Source organism: Amblyraja radiata, chromosome 7 (genome assembly GCF_010909765.2).
Source record: "Amblyraja radiata isolate CabotCenter1 chromosome 7, sAmbRad1.1.pri, whole genome shotgun sequence".
Lineage (NCBI taxonomy): Eukaryota > Metazoa > Chordata > Chondrichthyes > Rajiformes > Rajidae > Amblyraja > Amblyraja radiata.
The window spans coordinates 51391885-51419862 of record NC_045962.1 but is presented as its reverse complement, the minus strand read 5'-3'; the positions used below and the strand labels follow the sequence as shown (position 1 = coordinate 51419862).

The 27978-nt window shown below is 40.8% G+C and overlaps 1 protein-coding gene across 4 annotated transcripts in view; it reads left to right on the top strand.

The window, feature by feature from the left end:
- raph1 (Ras association (RalGDS/AF-6) and pleckstrin homology domains 1) overlaps nucleotides 1-27978 on the top strand; it is a 192080-nt gene that overhangs the window by 103723 nt on the left and 60379 nt on the right. Inside the window, exons 5-6 of one of the 4 annotated variants that reach the window (XM_033024483.1) lie at nucleotides 12749-12826; nucleotides 26242-26316. The exons of 1 other annotated variant lie outside the window; for it this stretch is intronic. In XM_033024483.1, coding sequence (XP_032880374.1) covers nucleotides 12749-12826; nucleotides 26242-26316 — 153 coding nt within the window. The remainder of the gene's footprint in view (nucleotides 1-12748; nucleotides 12827-26241; nucleotides 26317-27978) is intronic. 2 more of the 4 variants (XM_033024485.1, XM_033024484.1) reach the window with 2 other exon arrangements.

The window sequence follows — 27978 nt, the reverse complement described above, 5'->3', positions numbered from 1 at the left end:
TTGACAGGTATTGCTGAATCGTTTACCACTACTTTGCTTAACAATTCACTGCAGACCATTTCCAAATCATTAAGGATTAGCAAATCATTCTCTTCTCTATTCTAATTCACACTATTTACTTTAAATCTGGGTGTTCTGACTATTTACCTGTCTGCCACTGGAAGCAGTATATGAGCAACTTTTATTAAATGTCTCCTTAAACTTATCTATTCCGAAGAGAATATACCCATTTTAGCTGGCCTTTCCTAGCTTTCCATTCCTGGTATTAAATATACTCTGCAATGCCTTTGCTATTCTTCATAAAGTATGAGGCACAAGAATGGTTCAGCCATAAACAAGCAAATGATTTGCATAGAAACATATCTGCAGGTAGTAAGACATGGACAATATGTAAGCAAAAGCCAGTGTCAGGCAGTGGCCATCTCTAACAGTGAAGTGCTTAGCCACTACTCCCTCCCCCACCCCCTAGATGTTCAGTGGAATTACCACTGTCAAGCACCACCCCCCATCTCCATTAACATCCTAAAAAGATAATCATTTACAGGAGCTCAATTGGCCCAATAAAATAAATATTGTGGTTACGAGACTTGGTCAGTAGCTGGATGTCCTTTGGCAATAATTTTCTCCTGACGAATCATGTTTTCCATCATCAGACACAAGTCAGAAGTATGATGGAATGCACACATTTACCTTGGTGAATGTAGCTCCAAGAATACTCAAGAAGTTGGAGATCGTACGTCAAAGCAGCCCACTGGATTAGCATACCATCTGGCCTTCAGACAGTTGTTTTCTCCAACACGAGCAACCGTTAGCATGGACTATGCACAAAATGTATTTGCCAAGTATTCCTCAATAGTTTCTTAAACCCTTAATGTCTGCTCCCTAGTACTTAGAAATCAGGGCACATGTAAATGGATTGTCATTCCTTCATTGCCCATAGATCAAAGCCTACCAATACCATCAGTGGAATACTTTAATCACACAAAATGCAGATGTGCAAGAAGACCATTCACTAAGCACTTTCCTCATGGGAAATTAGAGAGTGGCAAACATTTTGATCTTACCTACGTCTACAACCTGAGGTAGAAACAAGGAGAGGGGTCTCAACCCAAAACGTCATCTGTCTATGTTTTCCAGAGATGCTGCCAGACATGCTAAATTACTCCAGCAAATTTTGTCCTTTTCTACATTGAGGTTTAAAAAAAAATGCCACTACTTTCCTCACTGTTTTCTAAATTCTGTGTTATATCATCAGAATACATTGGAAAAACATCTTGCATTCACTAAACCTATATCCCCGAGGTCCCTAATGTTCACTTTACTCAACTTTAAAAACATGCAGTCACCACCACTTTCTGCTTTCTATTCCGCAGCCAATTTGAAGTACACGCAACATTGCACTTTTAATTTCATGGACTCCAGATTTGCTACAAGCTAGTTTCTGGTAACCCACATAACTTTCTCATCAAGTAACTAAACTAATCTGCGCCACAACTTATTGTTCAGGTTTTCTCCATATCTAAGGAAAGCAACACCTTTGGGGGTGTAAAAATTGAACATCTGGATGGTCAGTATGAAAATATATAAACATGGACCAAGCATCACTGCACCATTACTTTCTGTTGTAACGGTACATGTGAGTCTGCTCTCATGATCTGTTTTCTTTGAGCTGGATCCAAGAGACACTAGATACTGGAGGCCTGCATTCCACGGAGTTTAGAAGAATCAGGAGTGACCTTATTTTAAACATAAGATCCTAAGGGTGCTTGACAGAATAGATGTTGAGATGTTTTCACTTGTGGGAGAATCACGACAAGGGGGCATAGATGCAAAATATGGGGCCTGTAATTTACAACTGAGATGCAGAAAAATATCTTCTTTCGGAAGGTAATAAATATCAAGAATTATCTTCCTCCGAGGGTGATGAAGGCCAGATCATTCGATATATTTGAGGTAAATAAATATTTGCAGGATTGAGGAATTGAGGTCTATGGAGAACTGGCACCAAAGAGGAAATTAAGCCAGCACAGATTGGCCATGATCATGTTGAATGGTGGTGTAGGGTTGAGGGGCCTGGTGACCTCTTACTGCTCCCATTTTCTTGTGTTTTCCACGGGTACTGGGAGTACCCGTGGAAAGTCTTGAGGGTTTTTACTTGCATTCTATACAGCCAATAAAGCAAGTCAAGTGACATTGAAAAAATCCTATGTTCATCCTATGTTAATACCTGGGTGGTGATTTGTGAACTTGATTCTCTGCAGAGCAGCAAAATTGCAATTAGATATTGGGAGGTTCTGTCATCGCCAGTAGACTCCATAAACATCACACTTGAAAGTGCTGTTAATTGGAGTCATAATTTTGAGATGCAGAATATAGTTGTATCAAATACTATCTGTGAAAATCCAAAGCAATTTTTAGATGCAGAATATAGCTGTATCAAATACAACCTGCGCAAATCTACTGTTTTTAAAAAGTTCTCCAACCTGTCAATTTGTTTTCATTCCAATACTTCTCTTGTTACTGTTTGTGGAACCTGGATGTGTGCATTATCATATGCATTGTTTTCTTGTGTTTGCGTGGTCATTATGACCCATCACCTAATGGAGTCTTGAATGACATGTGATATATAATGTGTGATAATTTAATTGAATACTCGTAACCTTATTTAATGTGACTGACTTTTAAAAAATACAAAGTTGATTTTTGAAATCCATGTTGTGCAGAACAACAGACATTATTATGTTTATCCTATCATCCTGTTGGGCCTTTATTAGCAAGCTGAACAGTATTCTAAAATGTCCTACCACTTCATTCATTATCTTGCCCTTTCTACTCGACGAGAAATCCAGACAATGGAAAATTAAATTCTATCAAGGGAATTTGAGAAATTAGTTTATACATTTAAAAAAATTAAAAATAAATAAACTTGTAAAAGTTGCTAACTGGACACAAAACTGCACCCTTAGGAATAACCATATAACCATATAACCATATAACAATTACAGCACGGAAACAGGCCATCTCGGCCCTACAAGTCCGTGCCGAACAATTATTTTCCCTTAGTCCCACCTGCCTGCACTCATACCATAACCCTCCATTCCCTTCTCATCCATATGCCTATCCAATTTATTTTTAAATGATACCAACGATCCTGCCTCCACCACTTCCACTGGAAGCTCATTCCACACCGCTACCACTCTCTGAGTAAAGAAGTCACCCTCATGTTACCCCTAAACTTCTGTCCCTTAATTCTGAAGTCATGTCCTCTTGTTTGAATCTTCCCTATTCTCAAAGGGAAAAGCTTGTCCACATCAACTCTGTCTATCCCTCTCATCATTTTAAAGACCTCTATCAAGTCCCCCCTTAACCTTCTGCGCTCCAGAGAATAAAGACCTAACTTATTCAACCTTTCTCTGTAACTTAGTTGTTGAAACCCAGGCAACATTCTAGTAAATCTCCTCTGTACTCTCTCTATTTTGTTGACATCCTTCCTATAATTGGGCGACCAAAATTGTACACCATACTCCAGATTTGGTCTCACCAATGCCTTGTACAATTTTAACATTACATCCCAGCTTCTATACTCAATGCTCTGATTTATAAAGGCTAGCATACCAAAAGCTTTCTTTGAAAAAGCTACTTTTATAACTACTAAACCAGGTTCGCTTCTTAATAAACAGACACCACACAAACTATTTGGTAGACCAGTTCACAACTTTACTTATTATCGGCCGATGGAAGGGAGGGAGAACTCCAGTCAAGTGACCATTACAGACACTTGACCGTCCTCCGTTCACCTCACTGAACAACAGAATTACATTGCCTTAAATAGGGTTTTTTTGTCCCCTTAGCACATTTCACAGACATTAATCATGGTCAGAGGTACAGGAAAAGGTTTCCACAGAATGCATCACATCAAAGGCCTTTTGTTTACATAGTACAAGATAACATTGGCCATTTGGTTTACGACATTTTATCTTCACAGAGATCACCCTAGCTCTTTCGCTGCTTCCTCGCTGTCATTTGGTCCCTCATAAACATTGGCCATTTGGTTTATGGCATCTTACTTCAAAGATGTGACTAGCTGTTTCTTTCTCTGTCACTTCCTCACTTGGGAGACAATGTTATAGGATTTATTATCCCACACACCCGAAACCTGAGGCAAGCCTAATTTGAGACTAAATATAAGCTGTAAGCTAGCCCAGAAGCCAATTTAATATCTTCTTATATTTTAACTAAAATTCAGCTTCATCATTCCATCCTTTTATCAAAATTTTGATAACAACTACAGTCCTTGCTGAGTACATACGAAAGACCATAAGCATCTCATCAGACAAATTAATAGTACACTAGTAACACAATCATTTCATAGTGGACAATCGTTCCACAAGTCCCTCCAAACATTTTAAATGGCCACCAACCTCCCCCGGACGTGACACTAAGATACTACCATAGGACAGGAAAAGGAGCATTAAAATTGCTCAGCCTTTATTCGGCTTTGCTTGGAATTCCCCGTGTGCTGGTGTAACTGGTTCATGCTTCTCTTGTGTGGCACTGCATTTGCAACATAACAATGCCTGTCACAAATATACTGTTTCCTAAAAATACACCAGTGCCTTGGTTGTGGCAAAAACAGGTAGATTTAACTGGCCTTTACAGATCTCTTACTGTCTGTAGTCAGGATATCTTTGCTGCGCTTGTCATGTTTGACTTCAATCTTGTTTAAAAGGAGGTGTGTACCATCCTTTAAATGTGGGTTAGTCCGCAAGCTTGCCATTCTGAAGAAAGTTCAGTCCATGTGGGCTGGGCCACCCCAGAATAAAGGGAGCATCAATAGCCCATAGTCCTTGTTTCCACAAACTGTTCACAGTCAATCAAATGTATCCAGCGACGATGATCTTCAAGCTTTACAGCAGTTCATGTTGTTAGCAACACTTGGTTGTTCTTTTCAATACAGTCTCAATTTCTTCTTGTCCCAGCACCATCATCGTATAGCTTTTATGGCCTTGGTCACTGGTTTCCAGCAAAAACTCCTCCAACCTGGGAATGTAGATCTGGCAAGACATGGGTTAATTGCCGACCATACATAATTAGTTAATTGCCCAGGGCCTGTAGGTGGCTTCCCCCCCACTCTCCAGGGGGTGGACGCAACAGCTTTTCCTGCATCAATAAAAAGTTGTAAATCTTGTTCACCAGCTGAGTTTCTCCAGCACTTTTGTCTACATTTGATCCTCCAGCATTTGATCCTTCCTAACACTTCCCTTTGAATTTATTCTTTAATTCGATTATATCCGAAGAGGCTCTCTCCACCTGAATATTCAATTCTCCAAATATGTTCTCTTCCCCAATCTACTTTATGTTCTCACCTTTCATCCCTCATTGTGAGTTCCCTCAAACCCCCTTTTTGTAAGTCATAAGACTATTTTTCATCTACCTAATTTCCCTCACACAGCACATGCTACAACATCTTTTTGTTTGCTTGAAAACAGTAATCTTGCTTCATTTGCATTTTAAAAGACAACCTCTGTTATCATATCAAAACAATCTTTCCTAAAAGAACTCACTCAGAATCAGTAATCAATAATACATTTTCTTTTTCTCTGTAATTTTGACATTTCCAATCTCATTTAACACTTTAATCGGGATGAGTCTTTTTTTTAAACTTGGTTCAAAAGATTTATAATCAACCAACACATTTTATCATTTGAGTATAGCTCCGCCCCCCATTCATGCCTGTTTCTTAACGGAGCACACCATAAACTGTCCATTTGCATTTTAAAGGACAAACTTCTTAAAGCGACACACAACTTTGCTCATTGCTTCGAATTTCACACATTCCACATACAAAAAACATTGCTTTACAATCAGTACATATACAAAAACATTGTTTTACCAGCAGTATATAATATTTCATCTTCAAAGACATCTCTTTGTAATTTACTTTCCCTTTTTCTGACAAGATTTCTGTTTACCAAAATCCTGGTTACCTAACCCTAATTGGACATTGATCCAGATCATGATTAGTCAGACTCCCCTTGACTTTTCAGTCTCCCTAGCTCTTTCCTCATTTCTCCATCAAATTTCCCTTCATCCCCAATTTTTTAATAACATAGTTGCCTGTCAGAAAAAGGATTTACCTCCGGGGTAATTTTGTTTTGCAATCCTCATTGACTCTTTCCACCATCCCAGATGCCTGTGGGTGGTGTACACAGTGAAATTGCAGTCGAATATTAAAATGTGCACATTTTTCCTTATTAATAGTGGCAATAAAATGAAGACCATTGTCTGAGCTTATGACATTAGGTAGGCCAAACCTGGGAATAACTTCTCTTAACAACAATGTTACCATAGTTTCAGCAGTATTATTAGTGGTTGGTAGAGCTTCACTCCACCTGCTAAATAAATCTAAAATCACTAAGCAATATTTATAACACTGGGCCCTTGGCATTTCAATAAAATCAATCTTATATGCATTCAAACGATCGTGATGGCATTGGCGTCACTGCTGAGGGTGTCTTAATTGATTTGCCTGGATTACTTTGTTGGCAAATTTTACATTCAGAGGCCTGCCACCACATTTTCTTTGTTATCCTATCATTCCCTCCTTACCAACATGGGTAAGACGGGTAAAAATGTATCGAATACACCAACTTGCCCAAGCGGGGTGTGCTGTATCAATGGCACCGCCCTCTTGTTTCCATAGTTATTTTTATATAAGAGAGGCGTCCCTCTGTAATGTACATACCTCCTTCATGTTTGGCAGGACCGTTCTATTTGCTAGCATCTGTTTACGTGCTGTCACTACGCATTTGGATGTACAGGCTGCATTGTTTGGATACACTATCGGCAACTCATTGCTTTTTGCTATAGGGTCCCCAGCACCAGTGTGTGCAGTACATTTAACAATGACCAGCTGTTCTGGTAGCATCAATGCGTTAAACAAATTACGCACAAAATGGCATTCTCGTGCTCCCAATCCTGGGGAGCTTTGTAAGGTCAGAACTTCAAGGTATAGGGATGTTACTGACGGAACTGTCCCAGGTAAAGATGCCATTGCTACTGGTAAGGCATAGGGAGGTGGACATCTCCCAAGATTATCTAACTCCTCATCTTCATTACCAAATAGGGTCGTCGTGCCAGACATGAAGTCTCCTCCAGAGGATTTACCAGTACTGGGTTTATTTTTTACTAACCATCACCTGTTTCTCACCTCCTGTCTGTCTTTTAATTATTTCATCTTGTTCCTCTGCCCACTGGCATTCTAGTTGCAATAATTTCCATCCTTTCCTAGTGCTATCCCAATTTTCGTAACTCTATCCCTTGTTTACATGCAGTATCCATCCAACGTCGAACTCTATACTCTCCTCATGCTTCTTCACTGCTTCTGCTTCCCATGTTTTAATTCCTTTCTTCCATTTCTTTCCTGCCTTCCTTTCCCATATAAATGTCTCTACATTCCATGTTCTCCCTACTGGCCAGGCTTCATCCCCTAACCGTTTGGTCAACTCGTAACTTAACATTCTAAATTTCTTATTATACTTAGGATTCAAATAACACATATGATGGACTGTTATCCAGAGCATTCCTCATAGATAGATAGAAAGAGAGAGAAAACAGACTTCTTAATTCCGAATCGTTCCAAATATATCAACCAGGCTGACCCGCTAATGAGACCCCAGTTTCTCAATTTGGCTGACTAATTGTTCCAAATATATCAACCAGGCCGACTCGCTACCCGAGACCCCAGTTTCTCAATTTGGCTGACTTTTTAACCCTTTAATATACGACCCAAGTGTCTCAACGAAGCAGACCCACTAACCGGGACCCCTGTTTCTCAACCTGGCAGACTTCTTAAATCTTTAATATACAACGCCACTTATTTCTCAACCCGACAACCCTTCGGATGTCTCAATAAGCCAGACGCACACCTCACCTCCCGTATCTCAACCCGACAAAACACGGATGTCTCAACGAGGCCGATAAGCCCTTAGTAGAGAGAAAAGAAAAAACAAAGAGAGATTGAAAGAGAAACCGCTCAAGTCCTTCTTAAAAATATACACAAGCCCTTCTTAAAAATACATGCACAATGCTGTCTTAAAAATTCATACACAATCCCTTCTTAAAAAAAACATATAAAGCCCAACTGGTCTTACCTTTGTCTGTTTCTAAGAACCTCGGCAGGGAACCAATTCAATGTCTGATGAAGGATCACAGATGTTCCCGGGAGTTTCTAGGGAGTCGGTCTTACAAGGGGGCCGATAGAGCTCAGTTATCTCCCTTCCAATCCCGGCAACCTCTGCAACCTCTTGCACAGTCAGCCGTTGATGTGGTCCCAGCGAGGCCTGCATAACTACGCCAATGAAAAAGCTACTTTTATAACTACTAAACCAGGTTCGCTTCTTAATAAACAGACACCACACAAACTATTTGGTAGACCAGTTCACAACTTTACTTATTATCGGCCGATGGAAGGGAGGGAGAACTCCAGTCAAGTGACCATTACAGACACTTGACCGTCCTCCGTTCACCTCACTGAACAACAGAATTACATTGCCTTAAATAGGGTTTTTTTGTCCCCTTAGCACATTTCACAGACATTAATCATGGTCAGAGGTACAGGAAAAGGTTTCCACAGAATGCATCACATCAAAGGCCTTTTGTTTACATAGTACAAGATAACATTGGCCATTTGGTTTACGACATTTTATCTTCACAGAGATCACCCTAGCTCTTTCGCTGCTTCCTCGCTGTCATTTGGTCCCTCATAAACATTGGCCATTTGGTTTATGGCATCTTACTTCAAAGATGTGACTAGCTGTTTCTTTCTCTGTCACTTCCTCACTTGGGAGACAATGTTATAGGATTTATTATCCCACACACCCGAAACCTGAGGCAAGCCTAATTTGAGACTAAATATAAGGTGTAAGCTAGCCCAGAAGCCAATTTAATATCTTCTTATATTTTAACTAAAATTCAGCTTCATCATCTTTACCACCCTATCTATATGAGATTCCACCTTCAAGGAACTATGCACGGTTATTCCCAGATCCCTCTGTTCAACTGCATTCTTCAATTACCTACCATTTACCATGTACGTCCTATTTTGATTTGTCCTGCCAAGGTGTAGCACCTCACATTTATCAGCATTAAACTCCATCTGCCATCTTTCAGCCCATTCTTCCAAATGGCCTAAATCACTCTGTAGACTTTGGAAATCCTCTTCATTATCCACAACACCCCTATCTTGGTATCATCTGCATACTTACTAATCCAATTTACCACACCTTCATCCAGATCATTGATGTACATGACAAACAACGAAGTACCCAACACAGATCCCTGAGGCACCACACTAGTCACCTGCCTCCAACCCGACAAACAGCCATCCACCATTACCCTCTGGCGTCTCCCATTCAGCCACTGTTGAATCCATCTTGCTACTCCTGCATTTATACCCAACAGTTGAACCTTGTTAACCAACCTTCCATGAGGAACCTTGTCAAAGGTCTTACTAAAGTCCATATAGACAACATCCACTGCTTTACCCTCGTCAATTTCCCTAGTAACCTCTTCAAAAAATTCAAGAAGATTAGTCAAACATGACCTTCCAGGCACAAACCCATGTTGACTGTTCCTAATCAGACCCTGTTTATCCAGATGCTTATATATATTATCTCTAAGTATCTTTTCCATTAATTTGCCCACCACTGAAGTCAAACTAACAGGTCTATAATTGCTAGGTTTACTCTTAGGACCCTTTTTAAACAATGGAACAACATGCGCAGTATGCCAATCCTCGGGGACTATTCCCGTTTCTAATGACATTTGAAATATTTCTGTCATAGCCCCTGCTATTTCTACACTAACTTCCCTCAATGTCCTAGGGAATATCCTGTCAGGACCTGGAGACTTATCCACTTTTATATTTTTCAAAAGTGTCAGTACTTCATTTACTTTGAAACTCATAGTATCCATAGCTACTCTACTAGTTTCCCTTACCTCACATAATTTAATATCCTTCTCCTTGGTGAATACCGAAGAGAAGAAATTGTTCAATATCTCCCCCATCTCTTTTGGCTCTGCAGATAGCTGTCCACTCTGTCTCTCCAATGGACCAATTTTATCCCTCGTTATCCTTTTGCTATTAATATAGCTGTAGAAACCTGTAGAAGATTGTTTACTCGCTTCAGCTTTGTGTGGCTCGTACCAACTTGACTGAGCTTTAAACCCACTGAAATAATATTGCAAGCTGCTCAGTTAAATCAACCTCTAGAGCAATGGTTAAGGAAGACAGTCAATCACCACTACTGAGCTGGACTGTCAACACATAGGTCCTGAACATAAAATGTAATAAAAGTTGGTGAAGTCTCTTCATTTGAATTCTACCAGTGTACTGCTGTGTATCAAAGATGGTGAGAATGTTGGCAATATGGAGTGTAACCTGCTGATGTTGGATTTAAAAAAAAATGCTGCCTCAATGATAGAGCAGAGAAAGTAGGCTGTTTTCCTTGGAAGTAAATGTGACACCTGACCATCGTTTCCCTCTCCATTTTCTATCTTCACCCAGCCCCCCTCGTTCCATTTGCCACCACACCAGCCTAGCACATTGATACCATCACAAAAAAAAGCTTATCAATGCCTCTACTTTCTCTGAGGTTTGAGATTTGGCATGTTGCTGAAAACTCTTATCAAACTTCTGCAGATGTTTGGTAGAGAGCATACTGACCGGTTGCGTCAAGTCCTGCTTCGGTAATTCAACCACCCAAGATTGAAGAAGGCTGCAGATGGTGCAGACCATTGGCTTTATCCATCACGGTTATTGGCCTCCTCACCATTGAAGGAATTTACAGGAAGCACAGCCTCCAGAAGGATGCTAATATCATCAAAGACTCACACCAACTTGGCCATGCTATGACTTTGCTGCAATCATCAGGAAGAAGATAGAGGAGCCTGAGAACTGTGACCTCCAGGTTCAAGAACAGCTTTTTCCATCAACCTTCGGGCTCTTGACCACACTGTTCAACCCTAACCACAACCCTACCTCAGAAACGAACCGCTATAGATTTTGTATAGGTTGCATACATATTTTAGTTTGCACTATAAAAGTCTTGTTACCTAGCATTGATTATATTTATAGTATTATTGGTGATTGCATATTTATTGGTTGTGTTACTGTGTGCAAAGCTGTAGCAAGTAATAATTTAATTGTTCTTGCCCTGTGCATATTACAATTAAACACTCGACTTTCTTTCCCTGTGCGTTTGGCCACCCTCCCCACTTTCCTCGCCAATATGGCAGGGCTACGATTTGAGGAAAAACTGGGGCGACGTCATGTTTTCCGTGGGGTATTGAATGCAAGGCGATCTCACTGAAATGCACAAAGTTCTTATAGGGGGGCTTGATGGTCTGGAGGCAGGTAGGATGTTTCCCTAGACTGGATCTGCTGAGAATTGGAGGTCACAGTCTGAAGATACATAGTAATCTATTTATGACTGAAAGAAAGTGGTTTTGTCACTCAGTGTTGAACCTGTGAATTGTTTACCCAATGTGAAAGCCATGTTGCTGCATTAAATGAGTCGTCGGATAGATTTCTAAACTTTGACCAAGGGCCAGGTGGAGAGAAGGGGAATGTGGTACTGTGATAGAGCACCAGCCATGTTTGTATTCAATGGTGAAGCAGGCTTGAAGGGCTGAATGACCTATATTATATTTTTCAAGCTATTCTTCCCTGCCTTCCCTTTATACTTAATCACGATCTCTCTGGATCTCACCTGCTGGATGCTGCATGTTATCTTCAAGTTTAATAAGAGACAGTTTTGTTGAGGAATCCAAGTGTTTTTGCTGCTCGGATTTGTTCATCAGATGTTGCATTGTTGATTTTCTTATTTGTTTGGCAAAGTATTCTGATATTCCATTTTCAGTGTGTTGCAGATAAGAATTTAAGAACTGCCAACCCTTTCTTTAAACTTATCCCAAGCTTTGATGCGACTGAAATGTACCAGTGGCTTTATTTTCTGAAATAAATACTTACAAAGATAAGAATGTTATAGCTATTTGTTTTATTCACGGGTAATTAATGGCAGTTCCTTTCTTTCATGAACAGGGAGTTGAGAACTTTGATTCTCTGTATGAAGCAAACAGATGGTTGGCAATAAATTAAATGAGATCATGGGACCCATGGTGCATATATGAGCTGGAAATGACAAAGCTGTTCATGTGTCCATGCAAAGTATTTAGGGTTTTAATTCTGTGAAGGACTGTTGCTGTAGATAAATATAATTTTGGCATCTGGGATATGCAAATGTAAAATTACAGAGGGACATTCTGATGCACAAATTGGTCACTTTGCCTTGAAATTAATTGTGGGCTGAAATCCTGAATCTTGAATTAATGTGTCTTATATTCTTGTGATGCCCACAATTGAGTTTGTGCAAAGCAAGTTAATTGCACTTTTAACACTGTTGATCAGGCATTTTAGAGTTGCTCTATAGGATCTAAGAAAGGTGTCATTGGTATGTTTTGTAAATATATATGTATGTTATTGACTCTTGGTTTGTAACATTTTCATACAAATGCATGCTGGTTAAGGAACACCTGACTGACACAATAACCACCCCTATTCATTCTCTTTTACACCCAGAGTGTACAGAGTCTTGGTTTGTTTCTTTCTGCATGATTTTAAACAAATCTTCCTTCCCTACTATTCCTTCCCTTCCCTTTCCATTCCTGTTCCCTTGCATCTCCACAGCATGTTCCCTCAAGTCGCCACAATAAACAGGTCAGACGCCACCTTGACTTTATGGAGGAAGACTTGGAGCTAAGGACTGTAAGTCATTTGCAGTGTGTTGATGCATGGTGTTTTCAATTCTGCCTCCTTGCATGTATTTGCTATTCCCTCACTATTCTCAGCTTACATTATTTGCTGTTTCACACTGCACCTTTCTTATCTGATTATGGTTCGCATTAAATAAATCAGTAAATGGTGATGTGCACCTGAAAGCGAGATTCATAGTTCTGGAACATAAATGCTTTCTCAAGCTTGCCTTTCTTTAAGCTGAAAAGCCTGCCTTCAGGGTTTATAGAGCCTTATGATTGACAGAAAAAATTTGAATTTTGCGCTGTCAGCAAAACTACACTCTCGGAGCCAAGTACATTCCTTTGTTTATTCCACGAAATGCATTATTATAAAGCTTTGAGTTGAATCTTTCAGAAGAATTGCCAGAAGAGATATTACAATTGGCTTGTTTTTCCATTTCAGATTGTTGACAATGACACTCCTTGTTACCTTTTTCAACTCTGCATTCCTTATATGTTTATGGATGAAAAATTACCACAGAAACCCCAAGCATAAACCCATGGCTTTTGCAAGGCGCAGAAGTAAAAAGTAGCTGCCCCTTGCCCACTGCCCTAAACATTATTACATTTAATGAAATAACGTGCACACCTAAGATGTAATCATCTGGGTTTCTAATAAAGGGTTATGTGAACATCTTCGTACTGTGGATTTCCCATTGATATTGGTCAGATTTAAAGTATCTTTACAGATTTATTGGTCGTTGTCCCTTATATGCTGCTATTGGTGCAATTTCAGAGATACAGCACTAATCTCTAATTGCCTGCATTTTGTTGTGTTTCTCAGCTCCGACCCCTTTGCAGTGTCCTCTGACGCATGTACAGTTCAGTTGAAGTTAGATTTTTGACGTTGCAGCTGCTCCTGACTGCGCAACCTTTCCTGATTACTGTGTTAGGAAGCAGTGGTATTGTACCAAAAGAACTCCTTGTTGCTTTACAATATGAAGAAATGGAAAAACCAATTCAACCCACCTTAGATTTTGAATTGCTATTTATATAAACATTGCAGAGCAAGCATTGATTTCATTCAGCGTCTCAGCTGGAACTGCATATCCTTCAATTTAAACACTTTGAGATTTAAAGATGCATTTTGGAGCAAATCCCAAGGCCTTTTCTGAAATCTAGGTTTAGCAGAGATCGTTTCCCCCCCCCCCCCCCCCCCCCCCCCGGACAATTCAGTTCAATTAAGTGATGAAAACTACCATCTGCTGCTTAGCAACAGTTAGCAATCATGACGCCAATTTTTAAAAGATGCCATAATTCCTTTCTCATTAAAGAGACCCTCTAATTAATTCTGTGGCTGAATTATTATTAGACATTTAAATTAGTTTTTTGATTTAGCATTTATTTAAAAATAGACATTTTTGGTACTTCTCCGATAACTACAATGGATATTGATAACCTGGGATACTACTGACTCTATAAGTGCCCTGCCTGAGGGCCTGGATTGTTCTTCGAAATTGATATCATTAAAGGCAAAACAGCCTTATCATGTCCACATATACAGTTTACTTAAACAACATTAATTTGCATTTATAAAACATTAATCGTGCCTCAAAACATAAGAACATAACAGGCAAAAAGCTGACTGTTATGAAGGCAGCGATGAAAAGGTGGGTCTTTGGAGCATCTGAAGTAAGGGGTTTATGGAGGAAATCCCAAGTCTTCAGGCCCCAATGGTTGAATCTCTGCTTGTGATTGACAAGGGAAGATTTTGAGAAACATCATATAGGTATGTTGCAAAGCCTACCTGAAGCGTCTTTGAAAATCTGCCGCTGCGGGTGTGCGCGATTTTGGCGCCGTTTAGAGGGGGCGGGTTTAAAACGCGATTTTCTCTAGGCTGTTCAAATCGAAGATGTTCAGCCTAGTTAATTATTAACGAAAAATCGCTGGAAGACCCCGTCGCAAAAGCTATTATTAGGTTTAAAGGCCTCGTATAATAGTTATAGTAGTTTAAAAATCAATCTCTAAACCCGCGACCGCCAGCAACCGCATGGTCTCATAAAGCAAACCACAGAAGGTAGGTTGTATATTTTTACATTAAAAAGGGCTTCTAAAGATCCCTTTATACAAAGTTTAATATTGCGAGTAGCTCATTTTGGGCCCATTATATCGCGCAGTATTTTTCTGGGCATTTGGGGCACAAATCTACCGCAATGTGAACGTTCTAAACCAGCGCGTTCCACAGGGACCCACTGGAAAGCTGATTTAAATGGGCATTTATTTACAGCAATTGAACACTGAATTCCTTCCATTTGGCCTATAAATGAATGTAAATGAGATTTAAAAATCATGTTTTATTGTGAATTATTTGTGAATATTATTTGGACATTTAGGCTATTTAAAAATGTTAATCATTTATTAAGAAATGGATAGATGTTTAGATCTAGTAATTGAAGTCTGAAATTAGCTACAATTAGGTAACTAACTAATTATATGCTTTAATTTCAGGTCATCCAAGTAAGATTATTTTATATTTGTTTCAGAATGCTTCAATCTATGATAACTGAAAATTTCATTCAGTTCTCTTAATTTTTAAGAAAGTTATGGGCTTTTGACTGTTCACGATCACAACTTTTTTGTTATGTCCATAGAAAATCAATAGGGAACAAGATGCTCATTTCCGAGTATGAAAATGGCCATAACTTTTTAAATACTTGAGATATGAAAGTGAATTAGGTGTCAAATTAAACTTATTTTTATGCTTTATCTGATGGGATAAATTACAGACTTGATTTTTAAAATCTCAAAATTTTGTAACATTGCTACATCATACACTCAGGATAGTGGATGAGATGGAAGGATGTAAAGGTCAGGTGGGCATCACTCCAGTGTGGTCTCACCAAGTACTGTAGCAGGGTTGTCAACAAAAAGGTTTGAGACCACCACATTGAAAAGGCATACAATGGAAAATGAGACCGCAGAAGCTGAGGACCAAAGTTGTGCCAATGAAAGTCAAATAAGCCATTATGAGAACGAGAAACAAGAATAAAACTGTTAGAGACATTAGCCAAACCATAGGCTTACCAAAATCAACTGTTTGGAACATCATCAAGAAAAAAGAGAGCACTGGTGAGCTTACTTATCGAAAAGGGACTGGCAGGCTAAGGAAGACTTCCACAGGTGATGACACAAGAATTCTCTCTATAATAAAGAAAAAACCCCAACACCTGTCCAACAGATCAGAAACACTCTTTAGGAGTCAGGTGTGGCTCAAGAGTAACTCGGGAGACGAACTTGGAACATCGCAGAAATGACAAGTAAACGGCGAACTTGTCATACCCGTGGGAACTCGGGTAAACTCTTGATCATACACTTGCAATCTCGTACACAACCACGAGTCTTTCACTCGGGGCACCTCTTGTGTCAACTCGCAACGTGAGACTCAGCTTTAACCCCATCTCTATGTAATCCTCCAAATTCAGAACGGAGAAAGCCGAGGAAGAATATTCGAAAGGCTCCTGAGTTCCAAATCAACCCTGTCAAGATTCATCAATATTCTGCATTACCTCTTGTTCTAAACTCCAGCACGTACAACATTAGCCTGTCCATCCTTTCCTAATGAACTCGATGCCCATTTTAGATGTTAGCTTGGTAAGTCATGTAGCAATGTTACAAAATTTTGAGATTTAAAAAATCAAGTCTTTAATTTATCCCATCAGATAAAGCATAAAAATAAGTTTAATTTGACACCTAATTCACTTTCATATCTTCAGTATTAAAAAAGTTATGGCCATTTTCATATTCGGAAATTGACATCTTGTTCCCTATTGCTTTTTCATTGACAACACAAAAGCTGTGATCGAGAACATTTAAAAGCCGATAACTTTCTTAAAATTTAAGAGAACTGAAAGAAATTATAGATTGAAGCATTCTGAAACAAATATGAAACAATCTTACTTAGATGACTTGAAATTAAAGCATATAATTAGCTAGTTAGCTAATTGTAGCTAATTACAAAATTCAATTACTAGATCTAAACATCTATCCATTTCTTAAGAATAGATTAACATTTTTAAATAGCGTAAGTGTCCAAATAACATTCACACAAGAATTCAGAATATAACATAATTTTTAAATCTCATTGTCATGGGTTTATAGGCCAAATGGAAGGAATTTAATGTTTAATACCTGTAAATTAATGGCCATTTAAATCGGCTTGCGAGTGGGATTTTCTGGAACGGGGCCATTTGGAACGTTCAGGATGCGGTGAATTTAGTCCCCCATATCTGCAGCAAATACACTGCCGGTTCGTTCGGGGACTAAATCACCGTTTCGCAACTTAAAATGTGAATTAAATACATCTTAAGAAACACTTTTATACATAAAAATAAACGACTTTCTTTTACCTGGTCCTCCATAAAATCCGTCCCTGTTGTTGGCATTTGCAGCTTCAGAAGCTGATTTTAAAATAATTCCAGCGATTAACTTGTCGGGTGAATTAAAAAAAATACCACACAGAATGGCCGTAGGAACGATTCTTTAGCAACATCTTGCACTTCAACAAATATAATTCAGGACCAGGTCGGAAAACCCCCCCGTTTTAACCCCGCCCGCCCCCCCCCCTCAAACGCGCCAAAATCGCGCACACGGCCCGTGGCAGAATTGCAGCGCCGCTGAAGGTAAGTTTTGTAACATACCTAAGTCATGTCTGAACAATTTCCAACATATAAATACCGTTCCTTAAATAAGAAGATGAATACTGAACACAGTATTCAATATTTGGTCACACCAATGCCACATATGCAAAGCATGACTTCAATTCTCCTAGCAATAAACCAGAACATTCTGAGATAGTCAAAAAATGCTTGAGAAACTCAGCGGGTGAGGCAGCATCCGGGAGATCAGGTTGGTTAGTACGAACTGGGCGGAGGTGTATCTCCCGGTTGCTCAGCACTTTTACTCCCCCTCCCATTCCCAATCTGACCTCTCTGTCAGGAGGAACATTGACTTCTCTAATTTTAGATAGCCCTTGCTTTCTCCCTCCTTCCCCTTCCCAGCTCTCCCACAAAGCCTACTGTCTCCGCCTCTTCCTTTCTTTTTCCCACCCCCCCCTCCCCCAACCAGTGCATACACACCTCAACCTTTTCCCCCCTCTTAAATAGAATCCCAAATTTCCTGGAATTTGATGGTATTTCCTGAAATTTTCAAAAATGCTTCTTGCGTGCTATTTGTTTTCTTTCGCGGGCACACATTAACAACACAATGAACAACAAGGCGAAACAGATGTAACTACACCGTATCTGCCTGCTTCTGTTACTCACTTGTACAGTGTTTTGCAAGGCAGCTTTCGTTGCCTTCAACAGCTTTCGTTGTCTTAGTTTTTTCAACCTACTCTCATGTGTCTCAGTCTCTGCTCTCCCTCCCTCCCTCCCTCCCCCCCTCCCTCCCTCCCTCCCTCCCTCCCTCCCTCCCTCCCTCCCTCCCTCCCTCCCTCCCTCCCTCCCTCCCTCCCTCCCTCCCTCCCTCCCCCCCTCCCCTCCCTCCTCCCTCCTCCTCCCCTCTCTCCCCCTCTCTCCCCCTCTCTCCCCTCTCTCCCCTCTCTCCCCTCTCTCCCCTCTCTCCCCTCTCTCCCCCTCTCTCCCCTCTCTCCCCTCTCTCCCCTCTCTCCCCCTCTCTCCCCCTCTCTCCCCTCTCTCCCCTCTCTCCCTCCCTCCCCTCTCTCTCCCTTGCTCTCTCACCTCCCCCCTCCCTCTTTCTGAGTAGATCGATTTCAAACCATCCGGAATACGAGTCGACTAGAACCACGTATTGTTTGCCATGTCACTCAAAAACATCAGTTGCCAATGTGGACCATGGGAGGTCGGGAAACGGGTGTGAGAGAAGTGACTGCTTTTGTTGGTGTGGTGTCAAACTGTTGCACACTGCATAGGACTTTACTTTTCCACGAATATAATCAGCCATGCTAGGCCAGAAAAACATGTTTTCGCTCGCAGGACAGTTGCCTTTGCGCCTGGGTGTTCTGCATGGACGACATCAAAGTTTTGCTGTGTAAGGAGGCAGGAATTACAGCTTTGTGGCCCTTTACGATAATGTCCTCTTGTAGTACTAGTTCATCACTCATGGCAAAGAAGGGCCGGATTGGGAGTGGTAATCTGTTATGCTTGTCTGGCCGCCCGTGCTTAATGATGGAGGAGAGCGATCGTAAGGTATCGTCAGCAGCAGTTTGGGCTTCCAGGTTCACCAAACAGGACGAAGGAACATAGGAGACCGTCATGACAAGGAAGCTGTCTTCAGTCGTGGATGATTTCTCGCAGGTGCATGTCCTTGCCACGTTTGTAGGTTAGAACAATGTCATACTTCTGTAGCTGTAGCAACATACGTTGGAGGCGTCCTGGAGAAACGTGTATCGGTTTGTTCAGAATGCTGATTAGGGGTTGATGGTCAGTTTCAATCGTGACCGTATTTCAGAAGGTAAAGTCATTAAACTTACTGCAAGCGAAAACGACCACGCAGCTCATTTTCAATCTGAGCGTAGCGTTGTTCCGTGTCGGTCATGGTGCGAGAAGCATAGGCAACAGGCCTGTTATTTTGGAGGAAAGCTGCTCCTAAACTGTACTGCGAGGCATCACAAGTCAGTGTGACAGGTAGCCTAACATCAAAGTAGGTGAGGGTGGGGACACAAGGCATTTGTTGTTTAAGAGTGTCAAACGCCCTCTGCTGCTGTTCATGCCAGGACCAAACAGTGTCTTTGTAGGTTGGCTGGTGCAGTGGTACTGATAGTTCACTGAAATTTGGAATGAATTTCCCCAAGTAGTTTACCATGCCATGGAATCTCTGCAGGCTGAGCACGTCTGTGGGTGCTGGTAACTCGTTAATTGCAATAGTCTTTAATGGATCGGGTTCGAGGCCGTCACTGGTGAACACATGTTGAACACACAATATTAGGAGTTAATTCTTTTTTATTGCTACTACCATGGTTGAGACCCAATCCGATGGGTCAACGACAGGGGCAATCACACACAGAGTCTCCATTCTGTTGAGTTCATTTTGTATGCGATCCCACAAAGCATGTGGAATCCGGTGTGCAGGACGAACAACTGGTAGGACCTCCGGGTCGGTCGTTGTTGTGTACTTGATGGGAAGCTTGCCCAGCTTGTCGTCAAAAAGATTTACGTGTTGTGCCCGGATCTGTTGAATAAAGCTACCTGCAGCAGACAGTTGATGAAATGCCGTACCGAAGGTGATCAACCCTAGGTCGTTACAGACCTAGCAGAGAAGTCACTTTTTCTCGGACAATAAAGAAGCTCAGATTGTAGAACGTGACGCCAGATGGCACTGTGACTCGACTCTTCCAACAGGGAGCACTGCACCCCCTCCAAATGGAAGTAAAGTGGCGGCAGTCTGATTGATGACCTCAGTTTTCCGAATCCTGTTGAGCTCAGATAAGGACAGAACGTTGCAACGAGCTCCAGTGTCGCCCGTAACAATAACACTCGTCCCATTAATGAGGAGAGTGACCATAAAATCTTGGCGTTTATGAGACAAGTCCGACAAGGAATGTATGTTCAGAAGACAGAAAAGTTGGAAATCTCCAGGACCAGACAATTTTTCCCCCTCTACTCTCAAGCTCTGTGTCGAACAACTGGCACCGGCCCTCACAGACATTTTTAACCAGTCCCTGCAAACCTGTACTGTCCCAGCCAGCGTCAAATCTCCACTATTGTCCCTGTACCCAAAAAGGCAAGGATTACAGGTCTTAAAGACCTCTGTAGTCATGAAGACCGTTGAAAGGCTTGTGCTGACCAAGCTGAAAAATTTCACTCTGCAGTTTGCATATCGGTCCAATAGATCTGTGGATGATACAGTCAACCTGGGCCTGCACTTCATCCTCCAGCACCTAGACCACCAGGGGACATATGCGAGGATTTTGTTTGTTGATTTTAGCTCTGCATTCAACACCATTGTGCCAGAGCTACTACACTCCAAACCTCTGAGTTGACTGTGCCTGAACCCCTCTGTCAGTGGATCACCAGCTTCCTGACAGACAGGAAGCAGCATGTGAGGTTGGGAAAGCATATCTCGGAAACGCAAACCCTTAGCATAGGACCACCGCAAGGCTGCGTACTCTCCCCTCTCCTCTACTCTCTACCCCAATTACTGCACCTCCACTGACTCCTCTGTCAAGCTTCTCAAGTTTGCGGACGACATAACCCTGATTGGACTGATCCAGGATGGGGAGGAATCTACCTGCTCAATTTTTGTAAGGTGTCCTTGAGACTCTTGAAAGGCGCCCATAAATAAAATTTATTATTATTATTATTACCTACAGACAGGAAGTGACACAGCTGGCGTCCTGATGCCATTGCAAGAACCTGGAGCTCAATGCTGTTAAGACAGTGGAATTGATTGTAGCATTTCGGAGAGCTCCCCCTCCCCTCACCCCACTCATCATCAACAACACCACAGTCACATCTGTGGAGTCTTTTAAGTTCCTGGGAACCATCATCTCCAAGGATCTTAAGTGGGGGGCTACCCTCGACTCCACAGTCAAAAAGGCACAACAGAGGATGTACTTCCTGCGGCAGCTGAGGAAGCACAAACTACCACAGGCAATGATGGTCCAATTCTATACGGCCATCGTAGAGTCTGTCCTCACCTTCTCCATCATGGTCTGGTTTGGCTCGGCCACCAAGCACGATACCCGGAGGCTGCAGTGTCCGATCAGCTGAGAAGGTTGTTGGCTGCAACCTTCCCTCCATTGACAAACTGTACACTGCAATGGCCAGGAAGCGATCGGATAAGATCATCTCTGACCCCTCTCACCCTGGCCACAAACTCTTTGAATCACTTCCCTCTGGAAGGTGACTCCGGACTGTCAAAGCTGCCACAGTCAGACATAAAAACAGCTTTTTTCCACGAGTAGTAGCTTTACTCAATAACCAAAAATCTGTAGCCTTCTTTTGCTCTGGTATTTCATTTAATTCACATGCTTAATCAATAATGTTTTATTATTAATGTTTAATGTTTATGTATCATTCTTAACTGCCACTGTATGTCATGTCACTTGGCGGGCAGAGCACCAGGGCAAATTCCTTGTATGTGAATACTTAGCCAATAAACTTATTCATTCATATATACTCCGTCTCTCGAAAACAGGCAGCATGTCCTCGTTAGTCAGAGAGGTTGATGGAGTTACGTGGGAAGGCTCTAGCTGTAAGCTGTCTTGCTGTAGCAGGTGCACTGATTGCTTTTTCTCTACTCTGTTCATACACGAGCGGCAGCCGCAGCGGATGAAATGGTTTCTGAGTTTACAGTGGTAGCAAACTTTTCCATAGGCCAGGCATTGTTCATGAATGCCAGCATGTGAACCTCCACAGTTCACACGATTAATAATGAATCCGACACCCGATCTACCAGGCATTTGTGAAGGCTGGCGCTGGGCCTGATAAAACGTGCCGGCAACATTTACATCATAGGCAGAGTGGGGACCTGGCCCCAGAGATTTAGTATGAGAGTCTGTTATCTCTGCAACACCACAGCGATTCTCAGCCCTTTCCAGAGTGAGATCTGCATCACGTGTAAGTTCATCACGCACCTTGTCATTGAGAATACCATAAACCAGTTTGTCACGTATAAGACTGGCACATAGATTTTCAAACTCGCATCTGCTGGCGATGTGCTTTAAAGAACTGATATAGGCTTCAACAGGCTCACCTTGCTGCGCAAAAAGAATCTGTGGCGCTCCATTACGAGATTAGTGCGTAGCTCACACAGCTGTCAACTTGTTCAGCAGGCAGACGGGGTCATCTATAGATTCTGCCGGGACTATTTAAACACCCACAGCGTCTACCTGAGCTGGGGCGTAGTGGAATTTGCTAGCACGTCGAGTGGTTTCTGTACCAGCCAGATTGAGGAGGATGGAGGCACGAATGTCAGGCGCTGCGGCATGATGCGTTGCACGGGTATGCACGGTGAAGTCCTCTTCGAAGATGCGCCAAAGCTCGGCGAGGTCACCATCAAACACTAAAGGTTCAAGCTTACGAAGTGTGTCAGCCATAGTAAAATAACAAACTGAACAAAAAAATAAATAAATAAACGGAAACCAACTAGAGTCCACGTTTGGTCTTCCCAATGTACAGGAGACCACATCGGTGACAGATGCGGTAAATTGCCACTCGGGGACACCAGATGCAGTAGATACTTGAATATTTATAGCTTGGTAGCCAATGTTACTGAATTTACTTATGAATTCCAATCCGAAGTTTGTTGAGAGATTAAAATATATCTTGTTTGGATGATTGGTCCAATGGTATACACTCCAGTGTCATGCCTCTTATTACAGGGGAACATTTTACTGAGTTTAACCCACAGTTCATTGACTTGAATGTCTTTTTTGGCATTACATGATTGAACTAGAACATGTTTCCTATCTGAGCACTGAAAGACTTAATTTTGATATTCTAAAATTGAAAAGTGTCAAAACCTCTGTACTGTACAGTCCTATAGTTCAAACCAATTGTTTTTGATTTATTTAAGAGACGCATGGTTAAATAAGGTAATTACAGGCCAGTGAGCTTTCGTCAGTGGTAGGGAAATGATTGGGGAAAATCCAAAAAGATTGATTTGTATGTACTCGTTCGTTTTTGAGCACAAGTCCTATACCTCAGATTTGATTGAGTTCTTTCATGAGATAACTAAGAAGATGGATGAAGGCAGGGTAGTACACGTTGTCAATATGGACTTTAAAAAAGCATTTGATGTGGTCCTGCATTACAGGTTGAGCCAGACATTTAATGCACATGGAATCCAAGGCACATTGGTTAAATAGATCCAAAATTGACTTGGTGGTAGATGACAGGGTAGTGGTGGTAGGGTGTTTTTCCGATTGAAAGTCTATGATCACTTTAGGGATCGGTATTGAGATTTTTGTTGTTTGTGGTATGTACTACTGACTAGGATGCTAAGAAATGTTGGCATGCTTAGGAATGGATGGATCAGGGCATTCAAGTCCATAGTTCCTGAAAATGGCAACAGAGATAGGATGATGAAAAGGCATATGGAATGTGTGCCTTCACTGTTTAGGACAGAGAATATAGAAGTTGAAGTGTTTTTGTGTCACCAGTATAAAACACAGGTTAGAGCACACGGAGTATTGTGTACATTTCTGGCCTCCAGACTGTAAGAAAGATGTGGATGGTTGGAGAGAGGGAAGAGGTTCAGCAGGAATACTACACTTATGAGGAAGGAATATATAGGCTTGGCTTGTATTCTGTGGAGTGAAGGAGGCTGAGGGGTGACCTGTTAGAGGTATATAAAATTATAAGAGGCATAGATAGGATAGATTTTTATTTCTCCAGGGAAACAGTTTCAAAACCAAGTGAACATACATTTAAGGTGAAACGAAGGACTTTTTAAAGGAAACGAGGGAAAAAGTTTTTGCAATAGTTGATATCTAGAACCAGTTGCAGGAGATGGCGGAATCAGAGATAATCATCAGGTTTACTTCGTGGTGAGCTAATGACCTGTTTCTGTGCTATACAGCTCAGACTCTAAAATATACAGGATTAAGCGTTTATCAATTTTCTATGTCACTTTTGGAATAGGTGTTGAGTTCTAACTGGTTTATAGTGTTAAGTACTGACAATAATCTCTCCTCTTTGCAGTTCTTGAAAGGGTAGAATGAAAAATGTAGCCTGTACCAATTTTGGACTTACTTTTCAACACTAAAACATATGAAGAAATGATTTACAGATTCTAATTTACAGTCTCTGCCTCCATTGTTTAATCAGAATTGCAAGGAATATTGTGCTCATCATCACTTTTAACAACTGGATTATGAGCCAATGCGCAGTTACCGAATTCTGAATTGACTATTGTTGCATGTTAGCTGTTGCTCAAAGATGTTTTGAAACAAAAAGCATTAAAAAAATCATATGTTACAACCTTTGACTAGCTGCAGGTAATGTATTTTAAAAATCTTCCTTTTACAGTAGGATTTTGGCTTTATTAATCAGTTGTACTTTGGCCTATCAGAAGATCTACTTAGAATTGCTCAAATAAATAATATGGTTAGTTATTCAACTGTAATGCAGTCAATTTATCCCCCCCCAAAGCAAATCAAACCCATGAGCAGGATAACCAGAGGGATTCTGATTTGAGATTTGTAAGTTGCAAGATGACGCCGGAACGTTTCAACTAAACGTACTGTCCTCGAAGAGGAACTACTTATAATGGTTTTGGTCTTTTACTGGTATGATTTTACTCGTGTGCAGTATGATTTGACTGGCTAGCACGTAAAACAAGCTCTCTACTGTATCTCGGTACACGTGACAATAATAAACTAAACTATTTTATTGTGCTTTTATATTTCATAAGCAGGGTAAATGATCTATTTCTATCTTTCTTGAAGGGACACAAACCAATTTAAATTAGAGCTAAACACCATAAAGGACTTGAGAATTTAGGGGAAAATTGTGTGATGTGGAGCAAGATCCTAAGTTTATTACATATTAAATGTACTCTTAATTTTCTTGAATAAATATGTTTGTTTGAAAATGCATTAATTTCTCCCCCCATCATCCGTGCTTCTTCTTGTGTGGTCCAGTCATGAACCTAACAGTGATTCAGAGCTACAAATGGCCCAGGGAACAGTTCTCAAGAATCCATCCTATTAAGATCACAAAAATGTTATTGTAGATTGTATTGTATATCGTTACAGTTTTCACCAAAGTCCTTTGGTGATGAGCCTGATCCCTTCCCTGTGACAAAGATACCTGTGGCTAAAAGTAGTTCTTTTGCTGCACATGAACTTTAAATTTCAAGTTAGATTATCTGTGTTCAGCAGCTTGTAGCACTCCGCCTATGGGTAAGCCAAAATTAATATTGGGATATTTTCACAAGGCATTTAAGGAGTTAGTCTAATGAATGATTTTCATTATTGTTTTGAAATTGGTACATCAGTAAGTAGATTTGCATCTGAACTAATGTAGACATTTTATATTTGAAAACTGCAACAGAATGACCTTCTCCAAATGAACCACCGCTATACTCAAATTTTCCTTCCAATGTGTGTCCCTGTTAAATAAGGGCAGTGGAAATTGAAAAAAAAAAGCCATTGAAACACTTGCAGTTAACTGGACTACAGCTTTTTTTCCCCACAACTTTTCCAAAGTAGGCCTATGGCCCCTGATGTACTTCCCTAAATTACTACAAGGTTAAATTTGAATTGTTATTTGAAAGGTGCTATGTATAATATTCTGGTAAACTGGTGAGTGCACATGATGTTAAATTAATATATATAAATATGTTATAAGGCATTGTTGTCAATTAGTTTGCAGCTGAATTACTTTTCTGTAATGAGTAAATTTCTTTTTATTCTGTGCTTGCACACTTCATTTATTTATCACTGCACTGATTTATTTCTCTTTCTTTATTTCCTGCACCAAGCATTCCTATCTGGACAGGGAAACGTCAATCATTTTGAGAAACATAGCTGGGAAACCTTCTCATTTGCTGACCAAGGTGAAGCGTATCTTCCAACCTGCATGTGATGAAACCCTGTAGGTAGAATGAATAACCCTGTGAATTGTCGCCATCCCATGCCCTCCTTAATATACAACTACCAAAATATATTTTGATTTCCCATTTACTCAATCCCTTGCAATATATTGATCAAGCTCTTGAGACTGGTTATACCCAATTTGTGTTGCTGTGTCTCCACCAGTAATTGGCTTACTTGTTAACTCTTCCTGCTTGTGACCCACCCTTTCTGCCCAAAGATGAATGTGAAGCAGGTTTTGTCTTGAATTCCTTTTTGTATTTGTGCATTTTAGAAACTTGCTACTTAATTGGGTAGCTGCATGAGAACATCATGAGTACCTGCATGCAATCCCTTTGTAACTTTTCAGTGCACTGTGAGGAAGTTTCTCTTGACCTTTGTAATATCTTCAGTCTTTGTTTCGTCATTCTGCCAATTTATGTTAAATTATGTGGGGATGATAATATCAAGGAAATGACAACACCCACTATGCCAATGAAAATAATCAATATCTGGCCAACATTTTGCAGCATCATTTACATTTTAAAAAAGCCGAGCTAAATATTGACATTCTGTGGAATTTAATAACAAATGTTACATACAGTTGGCCAAGCTCAATCCTTATAGCTGCTGGAGTATTTTATAATTTGAATGCTTGAGTGTGGTAAAGATATAGATCGTCTTTGTGGTCTCCTTGTTTTACCAGTATTGGAACATGGAATTTTTGTATGAAGTTGGATCGAAACCTTCAGTGCTAATGGCTCCAGTGCCTGAATCCATGTGTAGTGTGATAAACAAAGACTTGACATTTACAGATAACTGAAATTATTCTTTTACTTTTTGCCTTTGGAACAACTCAGCAAGATGTCCCTAATTAAATTTAGAAGCGATCTAAATTTAAACTCAGTTATGTGATTGTTTGCTCGCCATTCCATTTTTTATTTGATAGTATTCCAAGTGATATAATTGATAATCAAGAATCATGAAATAGATCCAGTGGCACTGGTGAATAGTCATAGATTAATAGCTTAAACTCGGATCTAGATGTTCCAGAATCAGATAGTTTTATTTTTAAATGGCTGATGTGGCTTTCTTGATTGCTTCCTGCGTAAAAGCGTTATGTTATAATAGGGCAGACAGGTCCAGGAGCTCTGGTTTGTTTCCATATATGTACTGAGTTAACTGATGCATCTGAGAACATTTCTGATGAATTAACAGTAGCCAGGGACTTCAACAAGGCCAGCTGGCAGAAATATCTCCCAGACTACCACCAGCAAGTGTCCTGCAGCAACAGTGGATCAAAGACTCTTGACCACTGCTGTTCCACCATCAAAGATGCCTTTCACTCCATCTCATGCCCATACTTTGGGAAATCAGACCACCTGGTTGTGCTCCATCTTTCTGCGTAAATGCAGCAAATGAGGACCACTGCTCCAGCGCTGAGGACTGCACAGAGCTGGTCACAGGAGTCAGAGGAACGACTCCAGGATTGCTTGGAGTCAGTAGATTGCTTGGAGTTCAAGGACTCGGCAACGGACCTGAACTAATACGCAACCAGAAGCCTTGGATGAACCAGGAGGTCCGCAATCTTCTGAGGATCAGATCTCAGGCATTCAATTCTGGTGACACAGATTCATATATGAAGT